Here is a 17192-nt window from a genome sequence, read left to right on the forward strand (position 1 = left end):
AAAATACAGGTGAGGATTACAAAGAAAGACGGTAAATGGAAAAGTCCAATACATGTTTGATTAAAGCCAAAGACGAATGTAGAAGACATAATGGCTGGGAACCTTTCAGCACTGAGGAAGTATAATAATCTATGAATGTGCAACAAATCCCAAAAAAGGCTGACTGAAAAGAAATCCACATTTGGACACCCAGCAGTGGAACTACTGAAAAATCAATGTTAGAGACAAGAATCAGAAAAGTAGCCAGAAGCACAGTCCCTTCAAAGACTAACTTTGGTTTCTCAATTGTAACAAAGTCAAAGGTGATGAAATGCTTATCTTCCTTGTTCTCACAGAAAATAACTACACCTGCAATTCAATCCTCAGTGAACATCTTTCAAGAATGAGGGCAGAATAAAGATCTTTTCTAGATAAATAATCTGCCACCACTAGACTCATTTCATTAGAGAAAGTTCTACAAGACATATTCCAATAGAAAGAAAGTGATCCTGGAGGAAAGTCGAAGATGCAAGGAGGAATGAAGAATAAAGTGATAAATAAGTGGATAAATCCAAACGATCACCAACAGAATATGACAGTAACGCTGTTGTGGAGGATTTTTAAGGGCTGGAAGAAAAATTCGAAGATCCAACAAAGGAGGGTCTCAGAGGATGGGAAAAGTAGCACTTCTTTTCTTTTTTCTTTTCTTCCTTCCATCCTTTCTCTCTCTCTCTCTTTCTCTTTTTCTTTCTTTCTTTCAAAGTAGTGGACTTTAACTTTCAGGCTTACAGAAGAATCAAATGTGAAGTACAGTTTTCATATTACCTGCCACCTGTTGTCCAATATTAACATTTTGCATTACAGTGAGTGCATTTGTTACAATGGATGAGCCAATACTGATATATCATTATTAATTAAATACCTTAGTTTACAGGAGGGTGTGTTGTGTCATACATTTTATGGGTTTTGGCAAATGCAAAATGCCACATACTCACTATCCTGGTATCGTACAGAATAGGTTCACTGTCTTCAAACTATCCTATGCTCCATCTATTCATCCCTCCCCAAAATGACTTCATGTGCATATTATCTATGAGGAAGCTAAACCAAAATGTAAGCCAGATCCATGTTCTGCAGGCTGCAGGGAGTAGACAGCCTGGATTCCTAGCAAGTGAGGGGCAGGAAGTACATCTGTGAATCCAGAAACTGCTCATTCCCTCCATCCCTTCCTTCTTCCCTCCTCCTCCCCGACACGTCTGGCACCTCTGCCCTGAGCCCTTGCTATCTGCCCTGCAGTGTGGAAGGCGCTGGAACACACCTGTAAAGAGGATGCACTTCCTGCTCTGGGTTCATGCGTCTCACAAAAGACCTGCTGTTATGAATTGGAGGTATGAAAAATGTCTGATGTTTTATTTATCATGCTAGTCTTATGTTTTAGTAAAGATAAAGGTTTTCAGAGGTTCATGGCTGACTTTGGTCAAATTTGACTTTCCTTGATTTTATGAACTTCAACGTCAACATCTCCTAGGGGAGCACATTTAGGGACTGAACACCCTCGGACGGAAAGAGGTGACTGTGCCATTATGGGGGGAAATTCGAAGCAAAGGGCACCATTCCCTGACTAATCTCAAATAGGAAACCCCTGGGCAGTGTAATCCCTATATGACTCACAGGGAAAGAGTCCACAAAAGACCACGGTTACAGTCCTCACTTCTCCAATACCAGGAAAGTGAAGAGGCTCTACTGTAGCTTTTATAACCTGTCTCCTGCAGTGGCTCCTTTCTGAATCATAGAGCCCACAGGTGACAAATGCAAGAGAAGACTGACTTGAAGGGAATGCCAGCTAGCTCAGTTACATAAAGAGACGTATGTCTTCCCCTGTCTTTTCTAGCGTGTTAGAGCTAGAACACATTCTCGATTACATTTTTATCTCAAACAGCTCTGGAATCTGAAATATCAGTTGCGTAAATCAGTTAGTGGCATTTAATTGAAAAACAACAACAACAACAACAACCCTCAACAAGGAGGACCCGAATGAAACATAAATACAGCAGAAGCAGGAAAAAGCGGGCCAACTCTCCAAACACTCCTCCTCCCTAAACAGGCACACTTTGACTTTTAAAACACAAATAATAGAGATTACCTTTTAGAGACGGCAGTTTTTGAAGCTCTCTGTTATTGCTGGCATTAAACCTGGAGGAATTTTGCCGCTTCTCCTTCTTCACTATGGGCTGAGGGACTGGCACTTTTATTTTGCTGGACACTGTAGACAGGGGAGCAGCAAGGTTGTTTTTCCTGCTGGAAGTCTGTTTCCAAAATAAAAACAGAAACAAATGCATGCCTCAAACGGTCGTGGTTTACAGCACAGTTAGAATCTGGAAAATCTATATGAGTTTTGCTCAGGGACAGTCCCTCCACTTGGCCGTAAACATCGTTCCTTAAAGTGGCCTGAGTGGAAGCTAGATCCCACCTCTGGATGCTGGATTTCAAGGGATTCACAGAGATGCCTCATTACTCACGGCTTCCTTCAAACTTTTTACTTCTAAACATTTACTACATAGGCTGATGCCTGTATACACAGGCGGATGATAACGACCCTTCAAAGATGTTCACATCTGACTCCCTGGAAGCTCTGAATATGCTTCCTTACTTGGCAAAAAGGACTTTGGAAATGGGACACGGTAAAAATCCAGGACTGTCAAAGCGGGCCCTGTATAATCACACAAGGTCTCGATAAGACAGGACAAGGCAACACAGAAGCAGATGACAAAGCAGAGGTGAGAGCCTCGGAGAGATTGCAAGAAGCCATGCTGCTGGCTCGGAAGGGAGAGGAGGGGGCCGTGAACCAAGAAACGCAGGAGGCCTCTAGACGCTGGAAGAGACGTAAATGGAGTCTCAACCGGGCTTCCAGAAAGACCTAGACATGCTGACATCTTGATTTCAGCCCCATTTCAGACTTCTGACCTCTGGAACTGTAATAAGTTGGTGATCATTTGTCCAGCAGCCATAGGCATCTTGCAGAGCAGACACCTTCTCTGCTGACGCACCACTCAGCCCTCAGCAATCTGTGATAATGACTGAAAAGTGCTTGTCCCTCAAGCCTCAGAAAATGCTCTTCTTTCTAGCCTCCCCGTCCTTGCATTCATCTCCAGGCTCCAAATCTAGTGCGTTCATCTCTGCACTACAACACCTGGGTTGTCTGAGGACAAGTGGCCAGCTTGCAAGGGGAGAAGGAGCTGTGCAAACACCCAAGCAGATGGGGGTGGGCATCGAGAGCATGTGCAGCATAGTCGGGGGTCCTGCTGCCCAGGTTGCTCAGGTGTGCATGGTCCCCTGCGGGGATGCCAGGGCGAGGGTCAATGAAGCATCGACTGTCAAGATTCTTTGTGCAACCCGCTCACTCCTCCCACACCTCCAGGCTGCCCAAAGGAATGGAGTTTGTATGTGCATGTAGGCGCTTCTCAAAAGCCTACCAAACTCACCCTAGAAACATAAACCCACCAAGCCTTTTCTAATCACACGAGTTACGAGAGCAGATGCACCAACTTAAGCACCCGACGATTTCCTCTCCTCCTTGAATGGAATTTTTACTAAGAAGTCAGAGCAGCTTTATTTTAAAATAAGGTGCTTAGGAATAGTTGGCAAGAGTTTTCCAAGACGCAGGACGCCCAGACATAGACAGGATTTTGAATAGGGAGCGAGGGCCTGGGCTCCCTCCTCTCCCACAGTTGGCAGCTTTTCCCTTGAAAGGGCTTTCCCGGATGTCATTTTTAACATGTGCCATTCTTTCCACCTGACCGTGAAAGTTGGGTCTTCATCCTTAAAAACCCTATTCATACCTCTCCTCCTCCCCAGAATTCCCCAGAAGCCCTAGTTTTCACCCCCCAGTGACAAACAGCTCTTCCTAGGCCATGTACCTGTCTTAAAATGTTAAGTTATACACACATGTGTCTAGTAGTTACACCTCCTTTCCACCTTCTATAATGCTGAATCCCATGTGCCACACATGAGGACCCTGAGGACAACAGGGCACGTGCCGCTCCCTCCCAGACAGGAGTGGACTGGCCATCTCCTGCAACAAAGCTTGGAACACTGGCATTGGGTGATGGGGCTAGCTCATAAACAGAATTAACTCCATGCATATCCACAGCCCATGCATGACACACGCTGAGGCGAGGCTTCTAATGTCTGACAGGGAAAAACGTTATCCCTAAGACCTGCTGACTCTGAGCCACTGGCTCTTCTGCGTGGGCCCTGCTGGCTGCCCTCCTCCGAGCACTGTCCTTGGGACAGGCAGAGAGAGCTTCTAGAAAGAAGACCTAGTCCCATCACCCAGGCTAATCCACTGTAGTCACTTCCTAGGCCTCGGCTTCAGCCCATTGGCTTAACAGTGGTCTCTAGAGCCCCACGCTCAGGTCATCAGCTCCTGCACCAGTCCGCTCAGGTGAGGAGCCAGGAAGTGCACTGCTCACTCTGAGTGCAGCTCCCTGAGGCCTCCAAGAAGTGTGGTCAACTCCGTGGGCTGCCGCCTGCCTGGTTGAGCTCTGTTACAAGGTGGCTGTCTGGTCTTTCCCTCAATGGGATGTCAGCTCCAGGAGGGCTTGGATGCCACGCTGGCCTGTTCTGTGAGAGCCAAGGACTGCCCCACACCGGCCAGGTCAGGCAGGCTCCTCTGAGGGCATGTGTGTGTGTCCTGGGGGGACAGCATTCAGGCAGGGCCACCAAGAGTGGGGGTCAGTGTGACCACCCTCGCTGCAGAGAGGTGAGCAGGCATCCGGGGAGCCTGGGGGCCACAGGTGCCTGCAGAGCCCTCTAGCCCAGGTCAGCGTCTGACCCTTGCCAGACGGGCACCTGGAAGCCATGCAGGAGGCACTGAGCAGAGTGACGGTGTGAATTTATCTTCCTGTTCAAAAGGCGCTTCGGGCTGCAGTGTGGCCTGCAGACGGGAAACGAGGAGGCTAGAGGTCTAGACCGCAGGTGGGACTAGTACCTGCAGCAGACCAGTAGCTAGCAGGTGCATGGGGAGTTCCGGGGGGGGCACGGCAGAGGGCCGGGGAACCAGCGGATGGGCAGCTGGGGGCACCAGTCACAGTGATGAGAAGGAGAAGTGGGCCAAGAAGCTGGGTTGTGAGCATGCTGGGTCCAAGTCAAAGACACGGTGACACCCATCCTCACTGCCCCCCGAGCTCTCTGCTTTGTGGACAAGGGCCAGAGTGCTTGCTGTCCTCGGTGTCCTGGCCACCGCCTGGCGCCCTTGGCTGCCTTCTCCACCCACCCAGGGCCTAGCTGTGTGCCTGGTCCTTGGACACCTTGTGCAAGCTGAACACGAACTTTGCAGTTACCCGTCTCCATGGTCACTGAAGTCACCGAATGAGGAGACCACCCAGCAGAGGAGTGCAGAGTGGAAGAGGTGGAGGGGTGAGGGGCTGAGGAGAAGGATGAGGCTGAGAAAAGACAGTCTTTGAAGAAGGAGGAGGTCAACCCACCAAATGGCACTCAAAGCCAAAGTCTGCAGACTTGGACTTGGCATTTTGGGGCTGGTGGAGGCTGCTGAGGGCAGTGGGGCAGCAGGGAGAGGCTGCCGGATTGAGGCCAAGGTGAGGAGGCCTGTAACAGCTTCGGGAAGGTAGCCGGGAAGAGCGTCAGGGCAAGCAGCAGAGCCTCAGGAGGGACCTCGGACTGTCTGGAGGGCAAGAGGCTTGACCATGCTGGGTGCTGACTGGGAGGCCACCAAGGCTCGGCTGAGTGACAACGGAACAAGCGAGATCTGGGCCCTGACGTGCAGTGACAACAGGACAGAGGATGGACAAGACAGGACAGCTGTCAGTCTGATGGCCAGGAGTCAGATATCTGAGGGCCTCCCCTGTGTGCACAGACACATGTGGTCACCTGCAAGAAGCACTCTGAAGGGAGGCGCGGCCTGAGGAGGTGAGGACCCTAAGGGGTCCCTGAACAGCAGAGAGAGGCAGGGGCCCAGAGAAACAGAGACACTCTGAACACCAAATACCAGCAGCCAACTGGACATGTAGTGGTCGGTGCCCAGGGGGCCCACTGCCTACACAGAACAGTCGCTGGGACCCCCCAGCCTACTCACGGCCAGCTGCTGTCCTGAGCCTGAGCCGGGATGGGTGCTGTTACCCCAGGGCCCTGCAGCGCCCTGCCCCATGGTGCAGTGTGATCTCCTGGGATCATACAGGGAGCAGTGATGCCAGCTTGGACCTTGCTTGCTCCCTGGACTTCAGACACCACCTCCCTTGTGTCCCATATCCCAGCAATTCTACACTCCAATATCTTCTAAATTTCTTCTAAAATTCTCCCCTTCTGCAATTAGACGATCACTATGATGGACTATCACCACTGTGTGCCAGAGACCGTGATTCAGAGCTCAAGAAGTATTTGCACACTTTTTAAGATCTTGAAAAAACAATTCATCTAAAGAGTATGGTACTGGCATAAAGACAGCCACATAGATCGATGGAACAGAATTATGACCCAAGACCACTTGATGGGAGATGACTCTCTTCAACCGGTGGTGCCGGGACAGCCCTGCTGTTTGGCACGGTCAGCCTCGAGTGTTTGTGAGGGCAAGAAAGGTGGTCTCCAGAGAAACCAGGCTGTCTAGGAAAAACTAAGGCTGCTAGTGTAGGAGCTGGCCCCTCGAGCAAAGCTCCCTGCACTCGCCTTTCAGGGCTGGAAGCCACAAGAGCCAGCTCTCAGCTCAGACCTGCCAAGCAAGCTGTTTGCTGACAAGCCCACCCAAGTCCAGCACCCACGGCCCGCTGTGCTGCGGCCTCAGCTCTGGGTATGCGGTACCCGGGCATCTGATGGACCTGCTGCCAGGGGGTCCCCTGGTTTCAACTTTTGTCCCTCTATTTCCTACACAGCAGCTGCATAGAGCTTTAATTTATTTTTTTGCAGAGAGCTTTTTAAATACATGTCAGATCATCCTCCTTTCCTGCTCAAACCACGTCAATGGCACTGCAGAACCCACTAGCCCAGGTCAGAGTCTGACCCTCAATGGCTTCCTGTCACCCTAAGAATAAAACCCAAGGGCTGCTGACGAGATCCCACTGGACCTTCCTTGCCTGTCCCCATCTCTTTGTCCCTTCTGCTCAAGTCTCCCTCGTTTCTCTTCAGCCAAATTGGCCTCCCTTCCAGTGGACACACAAGCTCACTTGTGCCATAGGGCCTGTGCACTAGCTACTTCCTCTGGCTGGAACGCCCTTCCCCAGATCTCTGCACCACTGGCTCCTTCTTCACATTCGGGAGTCACCTCTAACATCCTCTCCTTGGTGAGACCATCCCGGGCCACCTGAAGCAGCCTCTGGAAACTGAGTAGCTTTGATATCACAGGGGTCAGGGGGTTCTCCTGATGTTGAGAGCTCTGGGGCCACTGCTCCATAGGGTGTGAGAAACCAAATACCAACAGTGCCCCTTACACATACCAGCGCACCTGGCCCTCGCTGAAAGCAAACTGCGCGAGTGCACGGGCCCTGCTGTGTCCCGTGCTGCACCCCCAGCACCCATGATGGCACCCAGCACTCGGGAGGGGGTCAGAGTGTGCCTGCGGGGTGACTGGGAAGGGGTCACCTGGAAGGAAGCCTGCAAGGTGGCAAAGCAGGCGTCCAGGGAGGAAAAGGACTTGGGGAGAGAGAAAGGTCACTCCCATGATGGACAGGGCACCCTCCAGGGCCTGCCCTCTGCCATGCGATACTTCCTCCCATAAGATCTGGACCAGGATGCCAATCAGGAGAGCAGGTAAGAAAGCTTGCTTCTAAGGCTACACTGGGTGAAATGAGAGAGTATCGAGTTTTAAGCTATTTTATTTTTTAACCATGTGTGTTTTGATCCCCAAAACAAAGATAAAATTTCTAAAAAGGAAAATGGGAAGCACATTGTTTCCCCTGGGCCTCCCCCAGGCCTGCTCCTATGGGAGACGGCGAGGCCTTGTCCGGGTGTCAGGTGTAAGTCTTTGCAACTCAGGCAGTCCTGGGCTGGTGGGGAGCAGGGCCCCTCCTTCTCACCCCCACATTCCCTTCTCTTCTACCATCCGCTTTTCCCTAACTTCATCCACTTCCATCTAAATTTAATACTTCGTATTAGGAGTGACAGCCGATGAAGTTAAAATAAGTCACACGCACTTGAATTGAAATTATTTTGGAAAACGCTACTGGTGCCTTTCTGTGAAGCAAGAAATATTCTTTACCTGCTGTCCAGTGGGGTAGCCACCAGCCACCTGCAGCTCCTGAGCACTCGAAATGTGGCTAGTACGACCGAAGAACTAAATTTTCAAATTTAATTTGATTTCTATCCACTTCAAGAGCCACATGTGGCTAATGGTTAGCGTTCTCCAGGCATTTTGGTGTTCCTGCTGGGTAAGAACAGCACGGGGCCAGAGCTACCATCCCGCTAGAATCATGCTAAGTTTCGTCTTAATAAAATATTTAAAATGAAGGAAATCCAATGTCCTCAAACTAATATCCAACCCCCCTTCGATTCTGGCCTTGTCCTCTCACTCCCCCAGGTGGAGGAAACGAAGATGACAGCATTGCCTGGATTTGGGCAGCAGGGCCTCCCTGCAGTGGCCCTTCCTAGACCTGACCGGAGCAGGAGCAGAGCCCCGGAAGTCTTAGCTGAACACAACATACCAGCAGGAAGGTGCAAGGCCATCACCTATAATGTGTCAAGTTAGACACCGCCAAGCCCTGACCTTTGGGCACCCGATGTTTTAAGGAAACACTGGAGACTTTTTACAGTGGAAATCTTTCACATGAATTTTCCCTGTGACTTGGGGAAGTATCACCGTGATTCATGTTGGGGGCAGACTGACTCACACAGCAGATGCAGGTGGAGGGCTCTGCACCCGGACGCGCAGGGCTACAGGCGTGCACTCACCCCGCAACGGCTTTAACATGGGAACTCTGTGCTTTTTCCATGAATTGGAAAACTTTTATAAATGATTTCATGTCATTCACTGAACTCTTTCTAGAATTATGTATCCTGTAAATGGAGCTTTTCCTGAAGAGGGAGACGCGTACAACACATGCCTAAGGTCCAACACACTTTCTGGGGCTCCATATTTAATGGTGACCTTGTGTTTGCTGAGGGGCTTTAAAGCATCTATTTCCTCTGGTTGGGTCTTTACAAGAAATGTGCTCCATCTTGTCCCATGTCTTCAGCAGCTGCAGGGTGTGATGGGTGGAGGGCCAACTCACTCCCAAGTCTACCCAATGCCCATGAGCAATGGGTGGGACACGTTGTTAACACCAGAAACGGTCAACATTTAAGTTCTTAACAGGTGACAACAATGTTCTTTTTGTCTTTCCCAGTGTTTGTACAGCAAGACACAAAACTTTCTAATATATATATAAAATTTATAAAATAGTTTAAAAAATAAACAGTTCACCCTTAACGCAGGTTTGAGTTGTGCAGGCCTACTTCTACACAATTTTTTTTAGTAAGTTCACTATGTTTATATGTATTTTCTGTTAGCATTTTCTTTAGCTTACTTTATTGTAATAATACAATATACAATACCTGTATGATATCAGACATGTGTTAATTGACTGTTCATGTTACTGGTAAGGCTACCTGTCAACAACAGGCTATTCGTAGTTGTTATGGGGGAATCAACAGTTACACAACAGATTTTTCAGTGTGTACGCTGGGGGGGGGGTGATTGGGACCCCTAGTCCCTATGTTGTTCATGTCTATGTATGTTCTACTGAGAAAAGTTCTCCAAATAAACTCAAAACAAAAAATACAAAGCACTGAAAATCATATCGGAAACCTACTTAAAGATAAATCCTATTTTGAACTTCTTTAATTAAAACAAGATCTTTTGAGACTATACATCTTACCACCAACCTCTGGTGCTATATAAAGGCTAACTAAAACCAAAACCAAAAACCCTCTTCTTAAAATGTTCACAGGACATTAGAAAAAGACCCAAGTACCATAATCTTTTGCTTTAGTCCACTGCTGTTTATTTAAAACAGATTGTACTGAAAGAAAACTCTGCATCAAAATTTCTTTAGAGGATCGAAAGATAAAGAAACATAATATTTTTTTTCTTTCTAATTTATCATATTAGAAAACCAGCAAGCTCACTGATTTGAAGCTCCCTTTCTTCCTGAGAACTTTTAAAACCCACCAACACACACTTCTTGCCTCCAGGTCCTCACATACACGGCAAGTGCAAAGAAGAACCAAGCTAAATTGCTGTCCTCGAGTGCTTAATCTAGTTAGGGAGGCAGATCTAGATAAACAAAAGTTGTCCAAGGCAGTATAAATGATAAGTGACCGGTAGAGCCAATAACTGTTATTCGAATTTAAAAAATGGAAAAAACATGGGCCAAGATGGTGAGAAAAGCTTCCTTTAGATTTCAGAATAAATGAACCTGAGCTGGAACTCAGACGACAAACGGAGTAAGGGGGATAATGAACATGTAAAGGGCGTTCAACAAAACAAGGCCTGGGGGGCCCTGGGGGCTCCTGGAGACACTTTCTAGGGTCCGTGCTTTTACAACACAAAGACATGATTTGCCTTTATAACCATCATTATGCCAATTTTTCACAGGCTACAAGGCACAATTCTCAAAACAGAGAATTTCTCAGAGAATTTTTGTGAATGGTTAGTTCTCGTAAAAACATGCTGTTATGTCAACATGTACTGGGTGTGTTGCCATTAGATGAATTCATGAATATTCTTAGAATTTGTTTTAATTTCTAGTAAGAAAAGTTATCAGCTAAAGTTGACCTAAATAAAAGCTCTTCGGGGTCCTAATTTTTAAGAGTGTAACAAGGGGTGCTGATGCTCTTTTGGTTTGAACATTGCTATTCTAAAGGAGGAATGTGTGTCAGGCATGATTTGCAAGTGAACGTACATCCTCTGTGGAGGCGTTTTCCTAGGGCAGTGGTCTTACCGGGGGCTCTTTTGCCCTCCAGATGTCTGGGAATGTCTGGAGGCACTGTGGGTTGTCAAAACTGGAGGGTAGGGAGGGCCGAGAGTGCTGGCAAACCTCCGCCAGTGCACAGTCTGCAGGGCAGCCCTGCGGGAAGCATCTGGAACATGTATCAACAGCCCTGAATGGAGTGCCTGTTCAGTAGAGCAGATCTCACCTGGGAGGCACTTCAGGGTCTGCCCAGCGCCCTGCTTGTCATATGGAGGAGCGAGCCCTGGAAAGGGATGGGAAGCTCACAGAATCTGCTAACTCACATGCCCTCCAATCCACTGCTGATTATCCCCTCTGCAGAGCCTCTGTCCTGAACACCAGGACTCTAAGCAAAGACGATGCAGCGTGGCTGGGAAAGTGGGCCAAGGCGTGGTGATCAAAAGCAGGAAATTCTACCCCTATATGTAATAGTTACTTAGGAATTGAAAAAAAAAAATCTTAAAGTACTGGTTCTTTGGGTCCTGAGTTTCACTGGAGTCCGGTTTAGGGTTGTGTGGAGAAAAAGTGGGAAGAGAATGATGGGCAATGAATGTGGCGGCAAAGCCCCCAGCCCCGCAACAGCCCGGGCTCAGAATTCAGCCTGTAGACCGTGGCTTTGGTGTTATAGGGAAGAGGAGTTGGGGACTCTCATCGCAGGAGGTGATGCTCACAGCTGCCTCCCCAGGAAACACACCAACCAACAAACCACTTCCACTGTCCTCCGGCACTCAAGTTAAAATTCCTGCTACACAGCCGAGACTACAAAGTCCAATTTTCTTAAAAAGATACTCTTCACAAAAATGTTATCTACGTTACCATGTAATGGGTGTTGTTGTTAGATGAATTACTATTATTGAAATTTCAGTTTTAATTTCTGAGACATAAGTCTACCAGCTACACCTATGGGACTTCAGTAAGCCTGGCCCCTGCTCTCTGCAACACCAAGGTGGGTTGGAGGAGAGGCAAAGGGACAGATCATAGAGAGAAAAATGTCATTACTAAAAGTAGAACATGTCAAGATAAGCTAACAAGTTGGGGAGAGGACCATTCAAGTTTCAAACAACAGATGTACGAGTTGCTGTAGAGACTTTCAAACAAAGCTAAGCTGAAGCAGGACATAAAATTCGTGACCAGAGAACAACACTCAAAACAACCTTTAATGTGCTTAAAACAAATCACTTTACAAAGACTATTAACACTTTTAAAAGCAAACTGGACACAGTATACAAATTAAAGCAACTACACAAAAAAATTACTGTGGCATGGTCTGATCTTCCAAAACGGACTTTACAAACCTGAGCGATTTATTAAGATTCTGGATATTGATAAAGCGTGCCTAGTTATGTTTGCACAGCTCTGAAGGTTACAGTGAGAACAGGTGCTCAGAGCTGAGTTCTCCAACTTCCCGTTCCCCAGGAGCCCACCTGCGGCCTCACTCCCCAGAAGCGTGTCATGAAATAGACCCATTAGGACTGGGCAAACTTTTGTTTCCAGGACACATGTGGGTAAGTCAAATTTAAACATCCTACTTGAAAGAGAAGAGAATAAAACAAAACAAAACATACCGATACACGTCATTCAAGGAAGCAAGAAATTTCTAGAAAAGCGTGCACAGCAGCAGCTATGACCTTTAATAGCATTTTGTTACAGCAGAAGATATTCTCTGCCCCACATCCTGCAGGGAAAATTCCTTTCTTTCAAGAGGGGCCATGCCTCATCTATCCCATATAGTTAAAAATGGCCAAATCTGAGACTCACCATATTTTTAAAGGTGAGGTACGAGGGCCACAGAAGCCAGGTGACATCACTTAGTGGCAATCAGGAGTCAGCATTTTTACTACCTAATCCCCAGGTGAAAACACCTGCCCCTCATCCTTCCGACTAACCTCCCCAGGCTGTCTTTTAAGAAAAGAGCGTTCTGCAGTGTAAGCCACTCGTTTCTTCGTTTTCCACAGGCTAGGTTACAGCCAGCCAGAATTTTAGTACAAGGACTTTCCCATTCTTGAAGTGGTGTGTTAGGTCAAACCACCACAGGCCAGGTTCTGTTCTGTTTTTCTCTGTTGGGGTGATTTCCCAAAAGCCTGGCTACTCTGCCCTGGATGGACACCTGTTCTGTGTGGCCCTCGGGCTGGGAAGCCCTGAATATGGTAACTGCTCTCACACAGGTGAGTTCATGGGCGGAGCCGAGGGAGAGCCAGCTGTGAAAGTAGCGTGACATTGAACAGGTCTGAAAAGCAGCACGGGAATAGCAGTCCTATTTGAATTGTTCAGGTTAAAATATTCATGTTCAGAGTAACGTTGACAGGAGAGGGAAAGAGTGCCCAATGAGGGTTTCATGCACCTGAGTGGGTCAATCGTATTTGATCACTGAGTGGAACCAGATATGAAGTGAGATGAAGGCTGAGGAGGGAAACAATTAAAAACAAAACAAAACAAAACAAAAAACCAGGCTCAACCCAAAGTTCATATGAATTCAAGTGCCTCAATTTGTGTTCCCGCAAAAATAATTTACACAGTGACCTGCCAACTGTCATGCTTAACATGCCATGTTGCCTCTGGGATCCTTATGAGGAAGTAGTGAAGGGCCCACCATTTCAGTATTTTTCGGTGGTAATTTCAAGCTCTGTAGCTCCAGCTCTTAGTAGCACTAGAAAAAATACAAAAAGACAAGTGGGGCATCACACTCAGGCACTGCAGGCCACACCTCAAGAGTCTTAAGCATCTGACAGTCTAGGAACCCAATCCACCTTAAAAACACGCATTCTAATTATTAGCGGTTTCATTATCTCTGAGTTAACTGATGGATTTTTGAGGTTCAGACTCAAAATCATTCATCCTTATAGTCACGTTCTCTCTGCTACAACAAGAATAAATGAGCCATACACTGATATTCTTTGTCGCACCAGCAGTGAGAAGAGACAGGTACGTAAGCAAGAAAGGTTTGGGGGAGGGCTGGGAGCCTTAGCAGTTTTAGTGAAATATCAGTAAACAAGAAAATACACCCTCGCGGGGTGGCCAAATTTCATTTAAATCAATGTAGTCAAAAAAGTGACACGGAAGGAAGCAAGTCAAAAGCAGGAATACCACAGTAAAACGTGATTATGTGCTAAATAAAGGGCAGGGAAAGACTGGCATGGATAATCCCCAACTACTGATATTTAAGGAACCTTTTGGATTTCTGCCTTTTTGCTTTGGGGAGGGTGACAGATTTGCTGGAACAGACCACCTGCTCAAGAGGACGGAGGCTTGGAATGCACCAAATGATAAGGAAAAGATACACCCCCCCCCCCCGCCGGGTTAAGAAAAAAAAAAAAAAAGGCTACTGCCTATAATCAGCAGTTAACTGTGTTTCCCAGACAACTCTGAACTCATTCTAATTCGACTTATAAGAAGGAGTCTGACACTTGCAAATTAATGTCATCTGTGATAAGACCAGGGACCTCGATGATCCAGCTCTGGGGAACGAGACAATCAAGCAATTCTCCGCTAGCAATGATCCAAAAGGGCCTCTCAGCTCTGCCTGGGTCCAGACGGCTCCAGAATCCTTAGCCTGAGGTTCTGGTTCAACAACTACTCCCAAGGAAGAAAAGGCAAAGTGCTGGCTCTGCAAATATTCTCAAAGCACAACTGTGCCAAACAATGACATCAACCCCACTAGGTCGACACAGTCCTCACTGAGCCCACAGGTGAGAAGGGAAAGAAGTCAGAACTGGCCAATGGAGAGAGGAAAAAAAAAAAGCAAGTGAAAAGAGGAGGGAAGATGGTAAACAGAAAGGTACCAACACTACTGGGGAAAGAGGCTCTGGGAATCGGACATGGACAGAGGAGCCCGTGTGAGACTGAAGCAGCAAAGACCGCACCAGGGTAGCAAAGGTGCTGGAAGGAGGAGCCACGGAGAGGGACGGACCTGACCTGGCGGCTTGTGAAGGAAGGAAGGGGAGGGTCTGAAAGCTAAAAGGAGCGTGAACAACAGTGGTGCAACCAGTCTCTGCAGGAGGGCTGCTAGATTGGGGTTGGGGGTTAGGAGCTTCATACCAGCCCAGATTACAACTTCCATCTCTCTTTTCCCAGACCGAAATAATACAAACTGAAAGAACTACCGTTTCAGGTCATGGGGAAGAAGACTACGAGGAAAAACTCATGCAGGGAAACGTTCTAGAAGAGCCTGGTTTCCACCACACCGTTTTGCTTCTGCCCTTAGTTAAAACGTGTTCACGAGGAGGGAGGAAAGGAAAAAAAAAAAAAAAAAAAAGGAAAGGGAATATCGGAGAGCAGTTACCTCTGAGTCTATTACGTCTTGTCCTTCTTTTGAACTTTTTCCACTTTTCCCTGCTTTTGGTGATTCCTGGGAAACATCAAGCAAATCAGTTAGGCTTCTCGGTTTTCAGGCGCCTGGAAACCCATCGGGACCCATCAGACGGACCAAAGTGCAGCTCTGAAAACGGATTCGCGCTGTTTAACCGGCGCTCCTGGCCACTTTAATCGGCACCGCCGAGGAACCCCGACTCCCTCCGGCTGGAGGCACACCACTGCGATGCGACTCCCCCGCCCAGATTCAGGCCCTCCCTGTTTGCTCGATCCGTGTTTGGCGTTGGAAACTTCAGGCAGGAGCAGACGGGCGCACACTGCGGCGCTCCCGGCGTTCTGCGGGGTCCCCGGCGCACCCCTCTCTGGCCTCCCACCCTAAACCCCGACACGCTGGCCCCCCGGGCTCCACCTGGAGCAGCAACGTACCCCCACCCGCAAGTGCAACGCAGCACACTCACAGCCATCACCGCCGCCACCCGGGATGAGAAGAGTATTTCAGAGCGTCCCCCCGGGGAGGAGGCAGGTCTCCACCGCAGCGGGGAGCGGCGTCCATGGGCTCCCCTCCTCCGGCCCGGGGTCCCTCCGGGAGCCCGCAGCCGTCAGGCCCCGCCCGCCCCCGCCCGGGCCAACCACCTCCGGCCGCACCTGCCCCCGCCCGCGCCCCGCGCGCCCCCCCCCCCGCCCCGCCCCGCCCCGCACGCCCGCCCGGGCAGTCGCGACCCCCCAGCCCCGGGCGGCGCCCCCGCGCCCTGGGACCCCGCCCCGCGCGGCCCCTGCCCCTCCCCAGGCGGCCGGCGGCCCGGGCCCGGACTCACTTTCTCCTTCTTGTTTTTATTCGGCATGGCTGGTGCGGACCGCCGCCGCCTGCGCCCCGCGGCAGCAGCAGCAGCAGCAGCAGCAGCAGCAGCGCCCCCGCCCCCGCCCCGGCCGCCGCCGCCGCCGCCGCCGCCGCCCGGGGACTGAGTCGCTCGCTCGCTCGCTCGCACTTCCCCTTCTCCAGGCTCCCACAGGCTGCGGCAGCCGCGGCGGCGGCGGCGGCGGCAGCGGCGGCAGCGGCGGCGGCGGCGTCTCTCCGCCCCTCCCCCGGCCCGCCCCGCCCCTCCCCCCGGCCCAGGCCCCGGCCCCGGCTCGCCGCCCCCGCCCCGCCCCCGCGCCAGCCCCGCCCCCCCGGCTCCCCGGCCGCTCGCCATTGGCCGACGCGCCCTCACGTGCCCCAACGCTCCCCCCCGAGGCCCCGCCCCCGCGCGCGGCCCCGCCCCCGCGGCCCTCCTCCCCGCGCCGCGCCGCGCCGCGCTCCGGCTCCCGCTCCCCGGGCCTTGTCGGCGGTGCCGCTGCGCCGCGGCGGCGACAGGGCGGCCGGGAGAGCCGAGCCCAGGCTGGGAAGCGGGCGCGGGACGGAGACAGCAGGGGGCGAGCCAGGCGTGCAACAGGCACGCTTGAAACGGACGGCAGCAACTTCTGCAGCCGGTTGGGACGTGGGCAGGCGCGACCGGAGGCCTCCCGACCTCGCCGCCGCCGCCGCCGCCGCCGCCGCCGCCGCCGCGCTAGCCAGGCTCCCAGGCGCCCGCGCGCCGGCGCACAGGACGGGATGCGGAGGCCCGCGGCCGCGCGAGCGGCGGTTTCGCAGGGCCCCTGCCGGCCCCGCCCCCGGCCGAAGGCCCCGCCCACACGGCGCCGGAGGCCCCGCCCAGCCCCGCCCCGCGCCCCTCCGTCTCCTCCCACGTCTGGCCCCGCCCCGCAGGTCAGGCTCCCGCTGCGCCAATGGGGTTTGAGTTTACTCTCCGCTTTGGCTCGATCGTAAACCACGTGAGGAGGCCTCTGCCTCGTGACCAGGGCGTCACGTGACGCCCCTCTCCGCGCTCGCCGCTCTGGGCACCGGCGCTCTCCCGGGGAAGGAGGGCGACTCTTTGATGAGCTACTTCCGCAGCCTGTCTGGTGGCAGAAACTCCGGGGACCGCTCCTGGGAGGCGT

At 50.8% G+C, this 17192-nt stretch overlaps 1 protein-coding gene across 5 annotated transcripts in view; it reads right to left on the reverse strand.

Annotated features, from left to right (window-relative positions):
* The window catches only part of PPP2R5C (protein phosphatase 2 regulatory subunit B'gamma), a 122277-nt gene extending 106009 nt beyond the window's left edge, over window positions 1-16268 (reverse strand). For 2 of the 5 annotated variants that reach the window (XM_055304084.1, XM_055304081.1), the window contains exons 1-3: window positions 16037-16268; window positions 15193-15258; window positions 2123-2285 (exon numbers count right to left, since the gene is read on the reverse strand). In XM_055304084.1, coding sequence (XP_055160059.1) covers window positions 2123-2285; window positions 15193-15258; window positions 16037-16063 — 256 coding nt within the window. In that variant the 5' untranslated portion in view covers window positions 16064-16268. Of the gene's footprint in view, window positions 1-2122; window positions 2286-15192; window positions 15259-15679; window positions 15778-16036 lie in introns of those variants that run through there. The other 3 variants (XM_055304082.1, XM_055304083.1, XM_055304089.1) reach the window with 3 other exon arrangements.
* Between the last annotated feature and the right edge of the window lie 924 nt (window positions 16269-17192).

Source organism: Nyctereutes procyonoides, unplaced genomic scaffold (assembly GCF_905146905.1).
Source record: "Nyctereutes procyonoides isolate TBG_1078 unplaced genomic scaffold, NYPRO_anot_genome, whole genome shotgun sequence".
NCBI lineage: Eukaryota > Metazoa > Chordata > Mammalia > Carnivora > Canidae > Nyctereutes > Nyctereutes procyonoides.